This window comes from Rhinolophus ferrumequinum, chromosome 5 (genome assembly GCF_004115265.2).
Source record: "Rhinolophus ferrumequinum isolate MPI-CBG mRhiFer1 chromosome 5, mRhiFer1_v1.p, whole genome shotgun sequence".
NCBI lineage: Eukaryota > Metazoa > Chordata > Mammalia > Chiroptera > Rhinolophidae > Rhinolophus > Rhinolophus ferrumequinum.
In genome coordinates, this window is record NC_046288.1 from 17,949,994 (window position 1) to 17,969,499 (window position 19,506).

At 37.0% G+C, this 19,506-nt stretch overlaps 1 protein-coding gene across 2 annotated transcripts in view; it reads left to right on the forward strand.

Moving 5' to 3' along the window:
• Positions 1–19,506, forward strand: part of CEP135 (centrosomal protein 135) — a 66,101-nt gene that overhangs the window by 27,942 nt on the left and 18,653 nt on the right. For both annotated transcript variants that reach the window (XM_033106748.1, XM_033106747.1), the window contains 4 exons: positions 2,185–2,337; positions 3,496–3,648; positions 7,707–7,784; positions 13,860–14,011. In XM_033106748.1, the coding sequence (XP_032962639.1) occupies positions 2,185–2,337; positions 3,496–3,648; positions 7,707–7,784; positions 13,860–14,011 (536 nt within the window). The remainder of the gene's footprint in view (positions 1–2,184; positions 2,338–3,495; positions 3,649–7,706; positions 7,785–13,859; positions 14,012–19,506) is intronic.

A 19,506-nucleotide genomic window follows, 5' to 3' on the forward strand; every position in this document is an offset into this window, starting at 1 on the left:
TTTTCCAAAGTTTAGTGGTTAAGATGTTCAGAGCATTTTAGAGCGCCAGTAATAAATTGCAGGCGTGGTAGGGAAGAGTGGGTATGTACACGAGTGAAATGCATGGATTGTAAGACAGTTGTGAGTGCTGGGAACTAAAGAGTGCATCCCTGCCTAAAATTGGGTGTTTTAAACATGTTTAGGAACACTTTGTTAGTAAACCACAAAGACCGCCCCAAAGCTGGATTTGGTACAGCGGTGAGTTTTCAACCTCTGCTTTATAGGAAACTGTTAGGCACAGATTCTTGGGATTGCAATAATTCAGAAAAAAAATATTGACATTTTAAGAATCAGTGATCTTCGTCTGTAATACACGCGTTGATTTCTCTTTTGTTCGGAGAGGGCACTGTCCCCTATCACCTTGTACTCACCCTGGTTCCAACTGTGAGTTGGAGTATAGTGTAAAGTGCTTTGGAGTTGGAGGCCCGGTAAAAATTCTAACTCCAAAAACTGGCCATGACTTTGCACAAGTTACCTAAATTTATGGAACCTCAGTTTCCGCATTTGCAAAGTGAGGAAAGTAACTACAACCTCTTGTGAAGATCGTATGAGATAACTTGCATAAGGGTCCCATGTAACACCTAATTCCTAGTAAATTGTTTCATTTCTTTATTATTTGCTGGCTCAAAGCACATCAGGTTTAGGTCGAAAATCAGGTTCAGTTCAACAGATATAGAGTGAGTGCCTGCTATGAATGAGGCACTGAAGATAGGAGATAAAGAAGACGTGGGTCTTATCCTCATAACCTTCAGCATTGCCCGTGTGTGTGCATGAGCTCATGTGTCTGTGTGTCAGGAACAGTGGAGTGGTAAAGGGAGTTACTAACAATTATCTGTTAACACAAATATAAATATCTACCTACAAGATACATTTAGAAAAGAGCTAGAGTTCCTGCTTACGGCCAGTCAGTAAATGGTAGGGAATCCATACATTTGACCAGGTATGATGCCGGGCACTGAAGATGTGGGGAATAAGCCCAGATACCTGCTGTATCCTTCATGGAGCTTACATTGTAGTGGTAAAGACGTACATTAAACACATAATCCTGTAAGTAATTATCACCTCAGTTACAATAAGTGTTAATGGAGAAAGAACATGAGCAAGATTCAGAATGCTGTGAGAGTATGTACAGGGAGATATACATTAGATTGGAGAATCTGGAAGGACTCCTTAGAGAAAGTGACAGTTAACTGAGACCTAGACAGTAATGAAAGTAGCCTGTCAGATTCTTACCCTTTGAGCTCTCCTTTCCTGAAAGGAGATATTTTTAGTTAGGTATGGTTAGGTTACAGATTTTCTTTTACAGTTATTTAAACCTTGATTAAGTCCTCAAACCCTAGTCTGCTTTTGTCCTATAAAACATCTTATCCTTTAAGGTGTCCAGATAGCTAATCTCAGCCATTATGCCTTGATCTTTGCTTACTTAACCAAGAGGATAACTTACTTCCAAGTGGCAGGTGAAGGGTACCTCCCAGAAATCTTCCATACTTCCAAAATAGACCTCACATTAGTTTGAAGCTGGGACAGTTGGGGATTGGTGTGCCTGACATTGATCTTAGATTCAGTCACAGAAAACACTGAGGAATGTGCTAGTCTATTAGTTACTTACACTGGATGAACAGTCACACAGCACCTCGCAGACCTTCCCCTGAACAGCAGTATAAACTAGCAGTTCCCACATTTAGCATGCACCAAAATTGCCTGGAGGGCTTGATAAACCACAGCTACTGGGCCTTGTGCCCAGAATTTCTGATTAAGTTGGTCTGGGGTGGGCCCCAAAACTTGCATGTCTAACAAGTTCCTAGATGCTGCTGCTGATTCTGGTCTAGGAATTACACTTTAGTTACCACCAGTATAAATAACTCCAGGAGAATGACACTTGAAGCATCTGATAGAATTTGATCAATAATATTGGCGGCTGAGCCTCTTCCTGGGAACTTGAAGTCCAGGAAATTTGCCCCACTGCTGCCAACACTCTCATCTCCTGCTCTCAATGTAGATGAAACATTGTGTTCCTTAAACATTAAAGGAATTTGTGTTCTTTTTTGTCTGTTAGCATCTTTCAGTCAGTCTCATTACTGGCATCCTTGTGACAGCCTCGTGATAATTATAGCAAATGATAACTTCTGCTCTTAAATTATTCAGGGTGATTACAATTCAGAAATTCATCTGATCACAAGAGAAAGAGATGAACTTCAGCATATGCTTGAAAGATTTGAGAATCATATGGAGGATATTCAGTCCAATGTTAAATTATTGACAGCAGAAAGAGATAAACTAAGTGTCTTATATAATGAGGTAAGACATTGATTATAATTAAGCCAACAGGTTATATAGAACCAGTTAACTATAATGGAACCAATATATATCCTTTAAATTACTATAATATATGGACCTCGTGGTATTCCTTCATAAATAGAATTATAAATAGTAGTTTCTACTATCCTGTTCCCAAAGCAGAGATTTCTATTAAGTTTTCATATTTATTTTTCCTCTTTTCTAGCCTAGGTGTCAGGTCAGTTAGAGATAATCTACTTTTAAAACTACCTGGAACAGGTCTTAGACTGACTCTGAGCCAAGTTAATACCTGGGATTCAGACATGTTAGGATATGTCTATCAAATGGTGGGTAGCACTCACTGTTTGGACGTATTGGATATTAAGGACTTAGCCCCTAGTGAGAAAACCCCAGAGTAAGAGGGAATACAGCTTGGCTCAGTTTCAGAGCCTCAGTTGTCAGAGGCCAAGGTGAATCTGAGTAAAGCATGGTATCTATCACCTAATTTTGTTCCCGTACCAATTTCCTGGAAATCCTCCTGCTACTTCAAGAGGGTAAGAAGGATATGCAAGTTAAAAGGTCAAGTTAAAAAAGCTGTTTTCACTTTTGGAACTTTTTTGGGATTCTACAGTGCGAATTGATCCACTTCTGGGCTTTCCTCACTGTTGGCTTAGATTTCAGCCTTCTTGGGTCTGCTTCATTAACTACTGGTTGTGCATCTGCTCTTTGGTTTCCAAAATTTTGTGGTTGGCACTTCCCTCAATCTCCTTGTCTTTTTGTTGTTGTTTTTGTTATTATTATTAATATTTTAATCTATTTACTCTCGTTTTGTTGGGATTTGGAAGAGAGCAATGGTAGCATGTGCTTAGCTTGCCCTTTTTTTTAATTAGACATATATCCAAAGTGTTTTTTATGTATACTTTTTTTTAAATTAGAGTTTATTGGGGTGACAATTGTTAGTAAAGTTACATAGATTTCAGGTGTACAATTCTGTATTACATCATCTGTAAACCACATTGTGTGTTCACCACCTACAGTCAGTTCTCCTTTCATCACCATATATCTGACCCCCTTTACCCTCACCTACACTTGCCCTGTGGTAACCACTAAACTATCGTCTGTGTTTATGAGTTTTTGTTTTTTATTTGTTTGTATTGTTCTTTTGTTGTTTTCATTAAGGCTCAGGAAGAATTATCTTCATTAAGACAAGAATCCACCCAAAGCACAGCCTCCCATAATATTGTTAGTCTTATGGAAAAGGAAAAAGAACTGGCATTATCTGAATTAAGGAAAATTATGGCAGAAAAGGAAGCTTTAAAAGACAAGTTAAAAGTAAGTAATAAGATTGACTTATTTTTGAAAGGTAATTTATTGAGAAAATGGGAGGTCTTTATGTATGAAGTGAATATTTAGAATGTACAACTAGATCAGAGGTTGGCAAACAATGGCACATAAGCCAAACCCAGATCACTGTGTTTTTGTATGTCCTGTGTACTAAAAAGGGTGTTTACATTTTTAAATTATTGAAAAAATACTTTAAAAAAGACTATTTCATGACCCATGAAAAATTTGAAATTCAAGTTTCATTGTTGGTAAATGTTACTGGAATACGACCGTCATTCATTTACATATTTTTTGTGGCCTTCTTTTGTGCAGCAGTGGCAGAGTTGAGTAATTATAACAGAAACTGTATGGCCCACAAAGCTGAAAATATTTATTATCTGGTTCTTTATAGAAAAAAAACTAACCTCTGATCCCAATAGGCAGTTCATCATGTGGACGGACTTTTTTTTTTTGGTAGAACAGCTTTCTTGAGATATTCACATACTATATAATTCACCCATTTCAAGTGTACAGTTCAGTGGTTTTTAGTATATTCACAGACTTGTTCAACCATTACTACAATCAATTTTAGAGTATTTTCATTATCTCAAAAAGAAATCCTGTACCCATTATCAGCCAGTTTCCATTTCCCCCCAGCCTTCTCAGTCTGAGGCGACGACTAATCTATTTTCTGTTTCTACAGATTTGCCTACTCTGGATATTTCATATAAATGGAATCACTCAGTATATATATATAGTTAATTATCTGTCTTCTCTCACTTAGCACATTGTTTTCAAGGTTTATCCATGCTGTAGTATGTTTCAACACTTCATTCTTTTTTATTGTGGAATTATATTCCATTGTATAGACGACATTTGATTTATCATTTGGGTGGTTTCCACTTTTTGCTATAATAATAATGGTGCTATGAATATCCATGTATAGCTTCTTGTGTGGATATATGTTTTCATTTATCTTGGGTATGTGCCTAGGTTTGAGTAATTGCAGGCTGTTTTCCTAAGCATCTATACTATTTATATTCCCAACGTCCATGTATAAGAGTTCTAACTTCTGTATTTCCTCGTCAACACTTATTGTCTCTTTTTTATTATCATCATGCTGGTGGGTGTGAAGTGTAGTACTCATTGTGGTTTTGATTTGCGATTTTCCCGATGGCTCATGTTGTTGAGTTCATGCGCCTGTTTGGCCATTTGTATATCTTTGGAGAAATGTCTGTTCAGATTATCCTTTGCCCATTTTTAGATTGGGTTATTTGTCTCATTATTATTGAGTTGTAAGAGTGCTTTATATGATATATTCTCAATACAAGCCCCTTTATCAAATACATGATTTACAAATACTTTCCTTCATTTTGTGAGTTGTCTTTTCATTTTCTTAATGGTTCTTTGAAGCACAAAATTTTTTTAATTTTGATGGAGTTTTATTTATCTAGTTTTTCATTTGCTGCTTATGCTTTTGATGTCATATCTAGGGGTAGTATTTTATATTTCCTTTTATAATCTCAAAGAAATGAATGTTAATTTACATAAAGCAAGTATTCAGCACAGAATGAGAACTCAATATTAACTATTACTTTTACTATTATGGAGTCCGTAGTTTACTTCCAAAGCAATGTCATTGAATTAATGGTTAGAAATTAGTAGCTAAAATTAGGAATAAGAACATTTAAACATTGTTAGGGTAGTCTTTATGTCATAAAATTTCAGTTAAAGTTTAACCCCAACAGAATACTTTCAATCGGGATTTTTTGGAATACTGCCTTCAAGAAAGTACTTTCTTATCAAAATAAGTGTTAAAATTACCAAACAGAAAACTTAAGTGCAGTATAGCAGTACAAGCTATTGATTTGTCCTTTTTGATATCTGTTGAAATGACCAAGGAATATAAAAATAGGATTAAAAAATGCAGTAGTACTGAAAATTTGGAAAAAGTGACATTCGTATTACCAGAATCTTTCTATGTAGTAGGAGGCAGGATTTATGAGTTTACAACAGATCCTTTACTTAAAAACTGAACTAGTCTTAATCCCTAAGCCTCCTTTAAGAGTTTCCTTTTTGGCCACCATCCGCCCAGTTGTCGACCCCAGGCAGCATCAGTGCTACCTTTTCAATAATATTTAACATTTATTAAGCCCTCTCCACGTGGGAGACTCTGTGTTACCGAAGTGCTCTTTACATAGGCTGTCTCAGTAAATCTTCACAGTTGCCTTTTCAAATAGATAATGCTTACAGATGCAGTCTCTGAGTTTCAATGAGTTTAAATAAATAGTTTGCTCAAGACCACCTACCTATGAAGTTACAAGGAATCTGGCTTCTGAGGTCAGTAGTTTCTCTTGAATCGGTCTAGTTCTTTCCATTCCCCTGCTGCCATCCTTTTCTGGCCATTATTCTCTCAATTGCATTAGGGTATTAGCAGCCTCTTAAATCTATATTTCACACTGAAGTTAGAGTCATCCTTCAAAGGCATAAATCCAGCCACGCCCCTTTCTATATAAAATCCATAAATTGTTTTCAAGGATTTCAGTGATTGGCCCTTGCCTACTTCAAGGTCTAGCTTCTTTTCCCCAAACTCATCTCTCCCTGTTTCCCACCCCTGAGTTTCTCGACTCTAGGCTTAATGGACTTTTTGTTGCCCCAACTTTCTGCACAAGCTATTGAAAAATCCTCCACCTCTTTCAAATCCCTCGCCTGGCTAATTTCTATTTATTCTTTATAGCCAGATTAAACATCATTTCCTAGATGGAAATGAATCCTAGACTCTAGATTCCCTTTCAATATATTGCAATAAAGTTCCTTTTTCTAGCAGAATATTCATAGAATTTATTTTAATGTCTTTTTAAGGTTTTTCTTTTCCACTAGGCTGTAGTATCTATGATGTCAGACGCTTGATCCCTTTTACTCACTACAGTATTTCTAACACCTTGCTTGGTACTTAGTGTATAGTGCGTACTCAATACTGGTTGAATGATTTAACAAACAGAAAAATGCATGTAGCACAGTGACCCTTTCAAACAAATGTATAATCCAAACATCAGATGTCTTTGTTTATTTTTAAATGAATAACTGGATGGAAGTTTGAATCTGCACTAGAAAAATTTTCAGGGAACACTAGCTTTTATTGCTTGTCCTAGACTTAGCAGCAGCAAGAGTTGGATAAGGTAATATAACCAATAAAATAGCACTTGTGTTTGCACTGTTGACCAGCTCATTGTTGAAACTCTGATCTCTTGCGTAGCCCTATACTATTTTGTTTCCTGTGTCTTTCTGATCTCATCTTTTCTTCCTTTACACTCTGTTCCTCTTACATCCCCTCCCATGAGGACATGCTCCTGAGCTTATTTAACCTGCTGGATTTTTCGCTTTATGGTTATGCTAATGGATTGACCTGTATAAATCTTTATAAATGAATCTGTACTAATCTGTGTCTTCTGTTACAATCACACATGGAGGTAGAGTATAAAAGATGAGACCTTCTTGTGCTTTTTTTCCCTAACCAAAAGCATCATTTTTGTAAAATGTCTAATGATTTTCTTTCTAAAACATTCTGTTAAAAAAACCACAAGTATGGGGCGGCCCGATGGCTTAGCTGGTTAGAGCGTGAGCTCTGAACAACAGGGTTGTTGGCTCGATTCCCACATAGGCCAGTGAGCTGCGCCCTCCACAACTAGATTGAAGACAACAGGCTGCTGCTGAGCTTCCGGAGGGCGGCCAGATGGTTCAGTTGGTTAGAGCGTGAGCTCTTGAAAACAAGGTTGCCAGTTCAATTCCTGCATGGGATGGTGGGCTACACCCCCTGCAACTAAAATTGAAAACGGGGACTGGACTTGGAGCTGAGCTGCACCCTCCATACCTAGATTGAAGGACAGCGACTTGGAGTTGATGGGCCCTGGAGAAACACACTGTTCCCCAATATTCCCCAATAAAAAACAAACAAGCAAACAAACAAAACCCCACAAATACAGTAGTACTGTAGACTTGCATTGCTTACTTTGGTGATTTTGTTTTATTATCCGATGTGAATGAACATCTATAAAATTCTCTTTCAGCATCTCCAGGAAATGAGTCTATTTGGAAAATCAGAATTAGAGAAAACTATTGAACAGCTGACATGTGTTAATCATAAGGTAATTTTTCAAACTGGATTTGGGGCATGTTGTGTTGCCTGAATGACTATTTCAGTTATAGTTTTAAAGTACTGTATGTTTTTGAAATTTTAAAATCGTATGCTAGAGGAGCTGTGTAACAATGATAAGAGTATGTACACTGCAAGCTGATTACTTGGGTTCAAAGCCATCTCTGTCACCTATTACCTGTAGGCATGTTACTTAAACTTTCCATCCCTCAGTTTGTTTGTAAAATAGCAATGGTGCTATTTTAACCATTGTGAAGACTAAATGAGTTAATAACACATAGGAACTTAGCAGAAGCTCTGGCATGTTGTAAGTACTCACTAGGTGTTAGCATGCTTATTGTTGTTTTGCTCTTGTTAAAAAAATCATGTAACTCAGACATGGAATGGAGAGTGAAATTCACTTTCATTCCTTATTGCTCTCTCTAGAGATAGGATTTTTAACAAAGTGGTGTGAGTTCTGACAGTCTGTTTTCTCTCTGTGTTTCATTTTGGCTGGTTTACTATGTCTTCACTGTTTTTATTTCGTTAATTCTTTCATTTGTTTCTGTCAACTTTGGGTTAGATGATTTTTTTTCTCCTCATCATGGGTTGTCGTTTCCTGCTTTTTTGCATTCCTGATCACTTTAGATTGGACGCCAAACATTGTGAATTTTACTTTCTTGGTTGTTGGATAGCTTGTATCCCTATTAATACTCTTGAGGTTTTTTTCTGGAATACAGTTAAGTCAGATAGATGTAGCTTGACCCTTTTCACTTTTGTCCTTAAGCTTCTTTAGGAGAGACCAGAGTAGCATTTAGTCTTGGACTAATTTCGTTTCACTACTGAGATAAAACCCTTTTGAGGACACTACCTATTGCCCCATGAATTATGAGGTTTTTCAAATGACTGATGGCAACAGGAATCATTCCTGGCCCTGAATGAGTCCTGAGCATTGTTCCCTCTAATTCTTTGATGGTTCTTCCCCTGGCCTTGGGTAGCGTCTTCAGTGCTAAGCTCTGCTCAGCTGAAGACTCAAGGGCCACCCTTTGCAGCTTTCTGGAGCTCTCACTCTGGGCAGCTCTCCTCCAGCATCTGCCCTGCAAACTCTCGACTGCTTTGTCTTCACTTGACTCTTAGTCCTGCCTTCTGAGCTTAGGGGAACCTCCGGGCTCCACCTGGATCCCTTTCCCTGTGTCACATCCTGGAAATTGTTCAGACAGTAAGCTGGAGCTATCGGAGGGCTCATTGCTGTTGTTTCTTGTCTCTCAGGGATCACTGGCCATTGTTGTTTGATGCCCAGTGTCTTAAAAACTGTCACTTTATATATTTTGCCCAATTTTTTAGTTATTTCACGTAGACAGATCCTTGTCACTTCAGCTTGCCCAGAAGCTGAAAGTGAGAATTAATGAACTGGGAAATATATCTAAAATACTACAAGTCATTGGAAAGAGACTACAAGATAGAAAATATAAAGTAAGTTAAAGTCTTAGAGAACAAAGTGAGGGGGTCTAACATATATTTAGTCAAAATTCTAGGAGAATAGAATAGAATGTGGGAAAGGCTATAGTGGAACAGATAATGACTGATAATTTTCTAAGTATTATAAAAACATAGGAATCTTCTGATTCAGAATGTGTAATAAATTCCGGTAGCATGACAAATCTCAAGTAAGATAAATAAATAGAAAATTTATATCATTTTAATAGTGATAAATAATACAAGATACCTATGTATAAATTTCCATGATCTTTATAGAAAACATGCAGCTTTATTGAAAGACATTAAAGAAGACCTAAGTAATGGAGAGATATGTCAGATTTATAAAAAAGGCAACAGATATCATGTTCATAAAAGGAATGTAAATTCTCCCCAAATTGATCTACAGAGTTGATGTAGTTCATCTGAAACCCCAAGAAGGTGGTGGGGTGTGTGTGTGTGTGTGTGTGTGTGTGTGTAAACATTAACAATAGATTTTAAAATTTACAAGGAAGCAAAGAGCTGAAAATCACAAAGGAATTTTAAAGAATATGGTATGGAATTTGTCCTATCAGTTATGAAGGCTTTGGAGTCAGTGTAGTGAACAGAATGATAAAACCCCAGTAGAGAGAGCAAACCCACAAACCCACAAGTATATGGAAACTTGATATATAAAGGACTCACTCAGATCAGTGGGGAAAGGATGGATTATTCAGTAATTGTTTCTAGGACAATTGGCTATTCATAAATGAATATAAAAAAGTAATTGAATCCTACCTCACATATACCATACCCCCAGATCACTTCAAGGTTACTTGCAGTCTTGAATGTTTGAGAAATAGCAACAATTTTTAAAAGAAAATATAGGAGAAAATCTTTTTTGACCTTAGAGAAATAATAATAGCAATCATTTATATAGCATTTACTTTGGCAATTTTTTAAACATTTTGCAGATATTATTTTAATTCTCACAACAACCATTTGAAGTTAAATACTGATATCCTTGTTCACAGATAAGGAAACTGAGGCCAAGGGGAAACTTGCCCAAGATCACGCAGCAAGCGTCTTGTGCAAGAGTGTGTGTTCCTAAGCAAGACACAATTTAGTTTATTCCTTTTACTAAAAATGGATCAATGGGACCACATTGATGAGAACATTTTTGTTTAGAAAATAGCCATAAATTGAAAAGACAAGACACTAATTAAGAGAACACCTTGCTGCACATTTAAACTAAAAGGAGTCAACAGAAAATGTGAATTTGCATAGCAGAAAAATATTACAAATGATTAATACATAAAAAAGATGTTCTGCCTTAATATTAGGTTGGTACAAAAGTAATTGGGTTTTTGCAATTTTTTTAACCTTTTAAACTGCAGTTACTTTTGCACCATCCTATAGGGGAAATACAAATAAAACCATAGTAAAATCATTTCACATCCATCAGTTCTTCAGAAATTAACAAGTTTGAACAATTATTATTAGCGAGTGTATTAGCTTCTGGAAGTACAAACAGGTACCTCTTTGGAGAATAATTTGGCATTGTCTAGCAAAGGCATACCCTATGAGCCAGCAAATCCATATCTAGATGCCTATCCTGGATGGAGGTCAGCAAACTACGGCCCCTGGATGGAGGTCAGCAAACTATGGCCCCTGGATGGAGGTCAGCAAACTACGGCCCCGGGACCAAATCTGGCCTCCAGTCTGTTTTTGTAATAGAACACAGCCGTGCTCATTTGTTTACACATTACCTGTGGTTGTTTTTATGTTACATCTGAATAGTAGCAACAGGCCATAGGGCTGGCTCACAAAGCCTGAAATATATACTCTCTGGCAGAAAACGAAAAATACTACAGATACTGGTTGTGAGGAAAAATAGGTAAATGGTGGTAATTCATACAACAGGATGTTATAGAGCAGCAAAAATGAATGAACAAGAGCTACATAATCAACATGCATGAATCTTACAAATGTCGAAGAAAACATGCAGTATGATTCCACTTCTGTAGTTTTTAAAAACATGCAAACCTAAACTCTATTGTTTAGGGAGTCATCCAGATGCAGTACACTAAGGAAAAGCAAGAAATGAGACACACCAGACTCGGCTTAGTGGTTACTGTAGGTGGGGGTGGGGGATGTGATTGGTGACTGCTCACAAATAGTTTCAAAGGTTCAGATAATATATTTTTGAAACAGATGATGTATATGCAAATGTTCATTTTTTATTCTTTAAATTATACATGTACTTTTGTTTGTTCAAGATATACCCAAGGAATTCTGAAAGGTTTTTAATGCAAAACAAAACAAAAACCAGTTTCATTTCCTACCTCCCTGTTCCCAAAACTACCACCCCACCGTTTTGACTTTCTCCTGGTGTTCATCTCCCTGATTCTAAACAATGTACTTGTGCTGCTTAGTCTTACTTTATTGATTTAAGATTATTTAATGAATTTCCATGATGGTAGATGATGGCTTTGCACTCCTCCCTTTTTCTTCCCCATTAATTTACCATAGTTTTAATTACATATTTTGCTGACGTTAGTAGTTAACTGTTTATATTATCATGACTCCTAGTGGTTCACTGATCGGCCAAGTGGGACAGTGCTGTTGTTGCCTTCTTGTAGATCTTTTTCCTGGAGTTAATTGCCTTTGTTTTGTTTCATTTTGTTTTTTGTTACTTTTCTGTTTTTCATTGAACTCATTGCTAATTTTGTTAAGAGCTCCAACATCTCTGCCTCATGGTTTCAATATTTTTTAGTATTCAAACCTATCAGTTCTTTTTTTCCCCCTGAAGACCTCTCTTCTCGAGCTTTACATCTTCATGGCTGTCCTCATAAGTCTTTTCCTGTCTCCCTCTCCTATGTTGAATCTCATGTTGTTGGTTTTCTTGGTTTTTTTTTTTTTTTTTTTTTTTTTTTGTGTGTGTGTGTGTGTGTTTGTGTGTGTGTGTTTCCTTCATTCTACTATAGCATCGTGTCCAGCAGTTTCCTGAAAAAGAATACGTGGGAGGAAATTTTTTTGGGTACTCTACTTGCTTGAAAATGTTTTTATTCAACTTTCATACTTTCAAACTTTGATTTATGATTTGGCTTAAGTATCTGGAAATCTAGACTGGAAAATTTATTTTTGCCAAAAAGTTTGAATACTGTCTTCATTGCCTTTTAACTTTGAGATGTCTGATGCTATTGTATTTCCTAGTTCTTTGTACATAACAGGTTTTTATTTCTGTAAGTTTTAGGATTTTTTTCTTATCTCTTGTTTTCAAATTCAAGAGAATTTACTATACTTTTCTGTTCTCTCTCTGAAAATTTTATTAGTTGGTTTTAGACCTCCTAAAGAGAGCAGAGGTTCTTAATCCTTTCTTCTTGATTTTCTCTCTGACTTTTTGTTCTACTTTTTAGGAGATTTCCTCAACTTTATTTTATAACCCTTCTATTGATAAAAAAAAAATAGTTATATTTTTAATTTCCAAGATAACTTTTTAGAAAGAGGTGGGAGGTATCTGGGGTGTAAGGGTCCCAGTAGTTGTTCAGCCAGTCTCCTTATTCAATTCTGCTCCTGACCCCATCCTACCACTTGGTGTCTCCATGTGTTGAGCTTCTTCAGGGTAAATTATCTGGCTGCGCATTGGTATTTCCTATAGTGCTCAACTCGGGTCACTTCTGCCTCCTAGGAGATATTTGGCAATGTCTGGAGACTTTTTGGTTGTCACAACTAGGGAAGAAGGTGCTTCTCATATCTCGTAGGTAAAGGCAAGAAATGCTACTAAACATTCTATAATGCCCAGGACGCCCTCCCGCAACAAAGAATTATCTGGCCCCAAATATCAGTAGTTCCTAGGTTCAGAAATTGCTTCAGATTGTATCTCTCTTCCATTCTGAATCTCTATTCAATCTATTCTCTGTCTTCCACAAGTTATTGAAGTCACTCGTCCACTCTTGTTTTTTTTCTTGTTCTCTGTGTACTTATGAGTGTATTCTGTTTTTTCTTACATTTCGTTTTTCCTAAATGAATTTTAGGTGGAATGTAAGTCAACCCTGCTCCCCATATTAAAAAGGTTCTGTTAGGATTCTTATTGAAATTTCCTTGAATTTACCGTTATTTCAGGAAATTTTAATACATTCCCAATATTGTGTTCCCATTCAGAAACGTGGCGTATCATTTGTTACATTGTCAGGTTATGTGTTGGGCCCTTCAGAGAAATTTTACAGTTTCTTCATATGACTTGCCCAATTTGTGTTTGTGTTACAGTATTTTCTGCTCTGATTTTTCTTCAACTTGGTCCTATCTACTTACTGTTTTTTTAAAATTCTCAAAATTTTTGCTCCGCTAATTATTTCCCTTCCTGTTTTCATTGTTGTGTATGTATTCTTTTCTTCCTTTCTTGCTTTTTTTTTTTGGATCTTTTCTTTCATTTCAGTAATGTTGAAAAGTAGAGATAAATGTGTATGCCCATTCTAACATGTAGAACCTAAAGTGTACACGTGACTTTTTAAAGTACTTTTAAATAAATCTAATTTATTTCCTAGTTTTCTTTCAGAAATATTATTAAAATGTGCTTAAAGAAAACAAAACTGAGACATATACCTATTGACTTTTAAAATTTAAATTATAGTTTGAAAATGAAAACTGTGAATTAAAGTCTAAAATATTAATAATGAAAGAAACCATGGAGTCATTAGAGAACAAAGCAAAACTCCAAGCTCAAAAACTTAACCATGTGGCTGGTGACTCATCTCTTCAGAAAACAGAGATGAACTCACTTAGGTAAGTTTATTGAAAGTTTTGTTATTTCACCTCTGGGAATGAGTTTGTGTTCATGTAAGGTCCGTTATGGTTGGCATTTTTGGCTGTCCTTGAAGCGGAATCACCTGGAAAGCTTTTGAAAAGTCTGAATGTAGGGGCTGATCTCTGGAGGGTCTTATTCACCGCGTGACTCTGGGTAGGTTTTGAGTATCTGCATTTTTAAAGACTTTCTTTCACAGATTGATACGATTGTGGGCAAGTTTTTGTACCTTCCTCTTTCAAAAATCCCCCTAACAGATACTTCAGATCATCTGTACTCCATAGTGCCGGATTGCTGAAAATTGCATAATTTTTTGCTACCACTGTCATTGTCATTCTCTTTCCCCTGTCAAAGAAATGTAAAATCAGAATATTCATACACACAGTCTAAAAAAGTGATGTATCTGAAAAATGATAAGAAGGTCAGTATGGAAAAATCGGCTGTATCTACAGGTTGGAGTCAGGTTATGGAGAACTTGGTATGATAACCAAGAGTGTCTGGATTTTACCTTGTAAACATAGAGAACAAACAGATTTTTAACTAAGGGGGAGACGTGATGGCATACCTTTTAAAAAGTGAGCTGTGGCAGAAATAGGGAAAATGGATTTGTTGGAGTCTAAAGAGACTGATGACAAACAATGGAGACCATGTGTCTGGACTGAAACTGTGGCAATGAACTTGGAGAACGGAGGCCCGATTTAGGAAACATTTGTTACACAAAATCAAAAGGATTTGGATGACTTACGTGGAAATAAGAAAAGGATACTACTGTAGTATGCAGTATGCAGACAGTAATGCAGATCAGAAAGGATTGTAGTAAGGATGATTAGAAGAAAAGATTGATAAAACTGAAAGTGTTAGTGAACAGAATAGATTTATCAGAAAATGGAGTTGGTGAAATAGAAAACAAACTCAAGAAATTCACTTAAAATTTAGAACTCAGAGGGATAAAAAGGAATGAGAGAAAAAAGACACATCGTTCTAATATACAAACACTGAGAATTGCAAAAATATATCAAATAAATAGAATTGAGATCAAAGGAATAATTAGGAAAAGAAAGGCCTGAAATTGTATTCATAAAGTGTCCCTGATTCTCAAACAAACTGAATGAAATAAGACCAATAGGTAGATGTGTCTGTTTAAGGAATATTGTATTAGAGATTCATGTAGGACAGCTTTGATTTTTGCTCTTTTGCTGCTCTGAATACAAGTCTTGATTAGTTAGTTAGACTTTAGGAAGAACTAAAAGTAGAAGCTGCTTTTCTTCCCCCCCTTTTTTTTTCCCAAGTGCTACATACATCCTATGAAGGAGAGCTGAGTGGACCAGCCTGTCTTCTTTTGGTACATGTCTATATTCGTCTCCAAAGTACAGGAACCATGGTGGATTTCTGTCACACAGAATTACCCATCTACCCTTTTCCCTTTTGTGTCCAGCAGCTGACTGGATCTGGCACTTAATCCATTTTGGATTTTCTTTCAGACTGTAGCCACAACTCTCCTCTCCGTTCCTCACAGGAGGCCCTTTACAGTCTTAGGCTCTTAAGGCAGAACTTTCAGGCCCTCTCTTAGATACCCTAGCCTACAGCTCCTTTGGTGTTTTCTTTGTTTTACCAGTACCCTTTTCTCGTCTGAGCACATTCTGCTACTTCTCTCATGTAGGGGTAATTCAATCGCTGTGTTATAGTAAGAGATTGTGAGGAGTTTCTACTTTATATAATCTGGGAAAAATTGCACGATTACATAACTGTTTTGCTCTGACAGAAAAATCTGACCTAGCTTGCCTCTGAGGAAAGTCTGCCAGTCATGTTCTCCATATCAGTACACATTGGTAGAATCATGAGTTCAAGCCGTTAAGTCCAAATCCAAAGCTAAACTCAACACAAACAATAATAACAAGCACTTTGTGGAAGCAAAGCCACATCATTTAAAGCTCATGCCACTTCCGATATGGTTAATAGGGATCTTGCTGCCCCTTTAACACATCAAGTTTTCTTTCCTTTGACATGAAGACATTTTAAGAAGCTGATACTCAAATAGATGAATCATATGTTCCTTTCCATCTACCTAGTGGACTCATCTTCTCGTTCCCTTCCTGAGTCAGGCAATTTTCACCAAATTTCAGTGCCACCAAACAGTCTCTTTCCTTTTCAGGACAGACTGTTTTGTTCTGTTTCTTTTTACCAAACAGACTGTATCAAGCATACTCTCTAATTGTCCAAATAGAAGATCTTTGGTCTGGCCTCTTGGTGTAGTACCAGAGGATATAATGCAAAATCCCACTTTATAACCACCCATTAAAGTTAAATGACTGTTATCTCTCTTGAATTTTAGCATTTAATGAAACTTGGCATTTTATGCCCCAAATCAAAACTTTATAGCAAAAATGCTATAAAGCAACTTCGCTCTACCCAAGAAAGATTTTGTTAGCTCCTCAGAGCATGCTAGTCACCCTCTAGAGCCGGAATCAGTAAACTTTTTCTGTAAATGGACAGAGACTGAGTAGTTCAGGCTGTGCGGGCCAGTCTCTGCCTCACTCACCCCTGCCTTTGTACCACAAAAGCAGCTGTAGACATTATATAAATGCAGGAATATGGTTGTGATCCAGGATAATTTTAGGAACACTGAAATTTTAACTTCATGTAATTTTCACATCACAAAATACTAAAACTATTGAAAACTTTTTCAATCATTTAAACATGTAACAACCCTTCTTGGCTCTTAGGTTTTATAAAAACAGGTAGTAGGCCATAGTTTGCCAACCCCTGCTTGAGGATAGTTTCCAGCCCAGTTAGATAACTAATTTTCTCAGCCCATAGTAAACAGCCTTAATCGTCACAACTGCTAGCTATGAGGCTCTAAACATTTAGATTCCTTCAGCTGAAAATACCCTCAGACTGTTTTCAGTTCACCTTAGTCTTTAGTTACCTGTGAATCTTCTTCAAAGCTGGAGGGTTATATACTTATCCAGGATTAGGTACATGCGTTAGCAGATTTTCCTTGAAAGGGTCCATAAACTCTAGTTAGAGTTGATATTATGGCAGTAGGTGTCAGTTGTTACAGTAGGATTTAGGTACATTCAGAAAACTAAATATAACTTCTCCCTTGAGAAGTATTTGTTTGTTAGGGGAACTGAAAACCATTTTAGATGAGGAAAAGGCTCATGATTCCTTAGGATGCCGAAGACCTGCCGTCTGGGCATGCCTAACATTTTTTCTACCAGGAAAGAGAGGAGCCAGGGTCCTAAGTGAGGACAGATGAGCACATGAGGCTGGACTTGAAAGGGCCAAGGGAACTAGGGCCACCAGATGAAAATCATCTCTTTGCAGAAAGGTGAAAGAAAAGCCAGACCGGATCCCTTTTCTCCTTTCTGGCTCACTAACAGATGATACTTCATAGTAGCCTTTCTCAGCTAGTGGCGGGTCATAACTAGAGACTCTTGGGGGCATCTAAAGTGAAACCGGGATACCATATCAACCTCTCTTTCCTTTATTACACCATTAAAATGACAAACCTACCCCTCTTAGATGGAGCTTCAGCTCCATTTTAGAGCTCGAACACCGTTTATGAATCAAGGACCATTTAAGATGCTGTCTTTATTTAAAAATGCACTCCCTTATGAAGAAAAGTGATTACTTTTGCCCCCTAAGATGAATGCATACCTCCGTGTCATGTAATATAGCTGAGGAATTTGAGGCTCAGAAAGAGAGATGGTTCTATCCAGCCACATGGATAGTAGAGAGCTAGAACTTCGATTCTAAGTGAAGTTTTATTGCTTCACTCTCTGGTGGGAAATCATCACTTCGCTTTGCTATGTGTATAGCACTTTCAAAGCGAAGAAATCGGTTCATTTTTCCTAAGAACTTAGTTTTCAAAGGTTCTCAAAATTTTCTTTTCCAAACAGCATGATGAACAAATGATATGATAGTCACTCAACTAATCTTCCCTATGAACTTTTCCTCTCAGTTCTGTCATTAAAAAGACCTTCACTTAGCAGCAATACTCCTGTCAGAAAAGTTATGTTCAAGGTCTGGTATAGAATCTCTGTTGTCCCTTTCCCTGTCTACACTAGAATATGATAAGGCAAGGCTATTTTTAGGACTCACCATGCTCCTCCTTTATATATGTATAATCAATCAAGGTGTTATTCTGCCTTCCTTTATCAACCTTACATTTATTAGGTATTAACCCTGCTTTTAAACTTCGATGTACAGATATCTTTATGTTTCTCCTTAGGATTTCAAGCACTGCCAACTACTTAGTGTACTTTTTTAGGGGCTCTGGGGGTCGTTCTGTTTTTGAAAGGACTCTGTATAGCTACTGGCAGACGTTTTCCCTTCTGCATAGAGGATGCTGGTCTCCCTGTATTCTTCACAGATGGCAATGTGATGTAGTACGAAAATACTAATACCATGTTAGACTAGCCTGGATTCATATCTTTTCTTTGCCTTGATAGCTTTGTCACCCTTGGACAAGTTATTAATTATTGTTTCTATAAAATTGTAATAATAGTTCTAATTATGGAACTACTCTAGGAATAAGTGAGCTAATATATATAAAGTATCAATACAATGAATATTAGCTTTCTTCTTTCTCTACTTCCTATAGTTATATTTCCCTAAGAGCAATAGTGTAGCTTTTAGGAACAGTTTAAGTACAGTGTAGTCACCTGGACTCTCATAATTTTATGGAATAAAATTGCTTGAACATAGATTCTTTCTGACTGGATTTTGTTTGGCTGTGCAGTTCTAAAGCAGTCTTTCTCAGCTTGACTTTCCTCCTTACCTCTGGGTTCACTTGCTATTAGAGCAGTCAAGGTCATGTCTTTGGTCTTTCGGACACCTCAGTATTGCCAGTAAAACGTCTTCCTTTCTATGGAGCTGTCCCATCTTACTAGTGGTTTCAGAATCCAGGCCTCCTCCCCACTAGGCAGTTCCAAGCTAAGCCACCCTTGGTATCTTCTTCCTTGTTTTATCCTAAAAGAAACCTGTAGGAGTTCCCAATAAATAGCCTCAGGTGAGAGCCATGTCTTTCCGGCAAGGCAGAGCTAAGAACTCCTCGGTCAGGGCTAAAATCATCCCAAAGGTTCTAGATGGCATGAGAGCAAATTCTTGTTACTTCTGAAAAATAATCTTACTGATTAGTAAGAGAGTATTCTGAAATTGTCTTTATTTTTGCTATATGTCCTTTATTTTGCTCCCTGAAAGCAATCTTTAGTCTTAAATCCTCATTGCACTACAATAAATGCCTACTTTTCCTGTTTACTATGACCTCCATTTGACTCCCCACCAGAAACGTCAGAAAAGGAAGCAAAATTAAAAGCTACTGGATGGTCGGGATTTATGGAGAATTCTTTGAAGTCCCAGACCATACTATAAAACAGGACTTTCTTTTTGCCTCCACTATTGGAAATAGATTTTAAGGTTGATATTAGGAAACTAAGAAGAGCTTTAAAACTACCAGAGAGCCTCTAGAGAA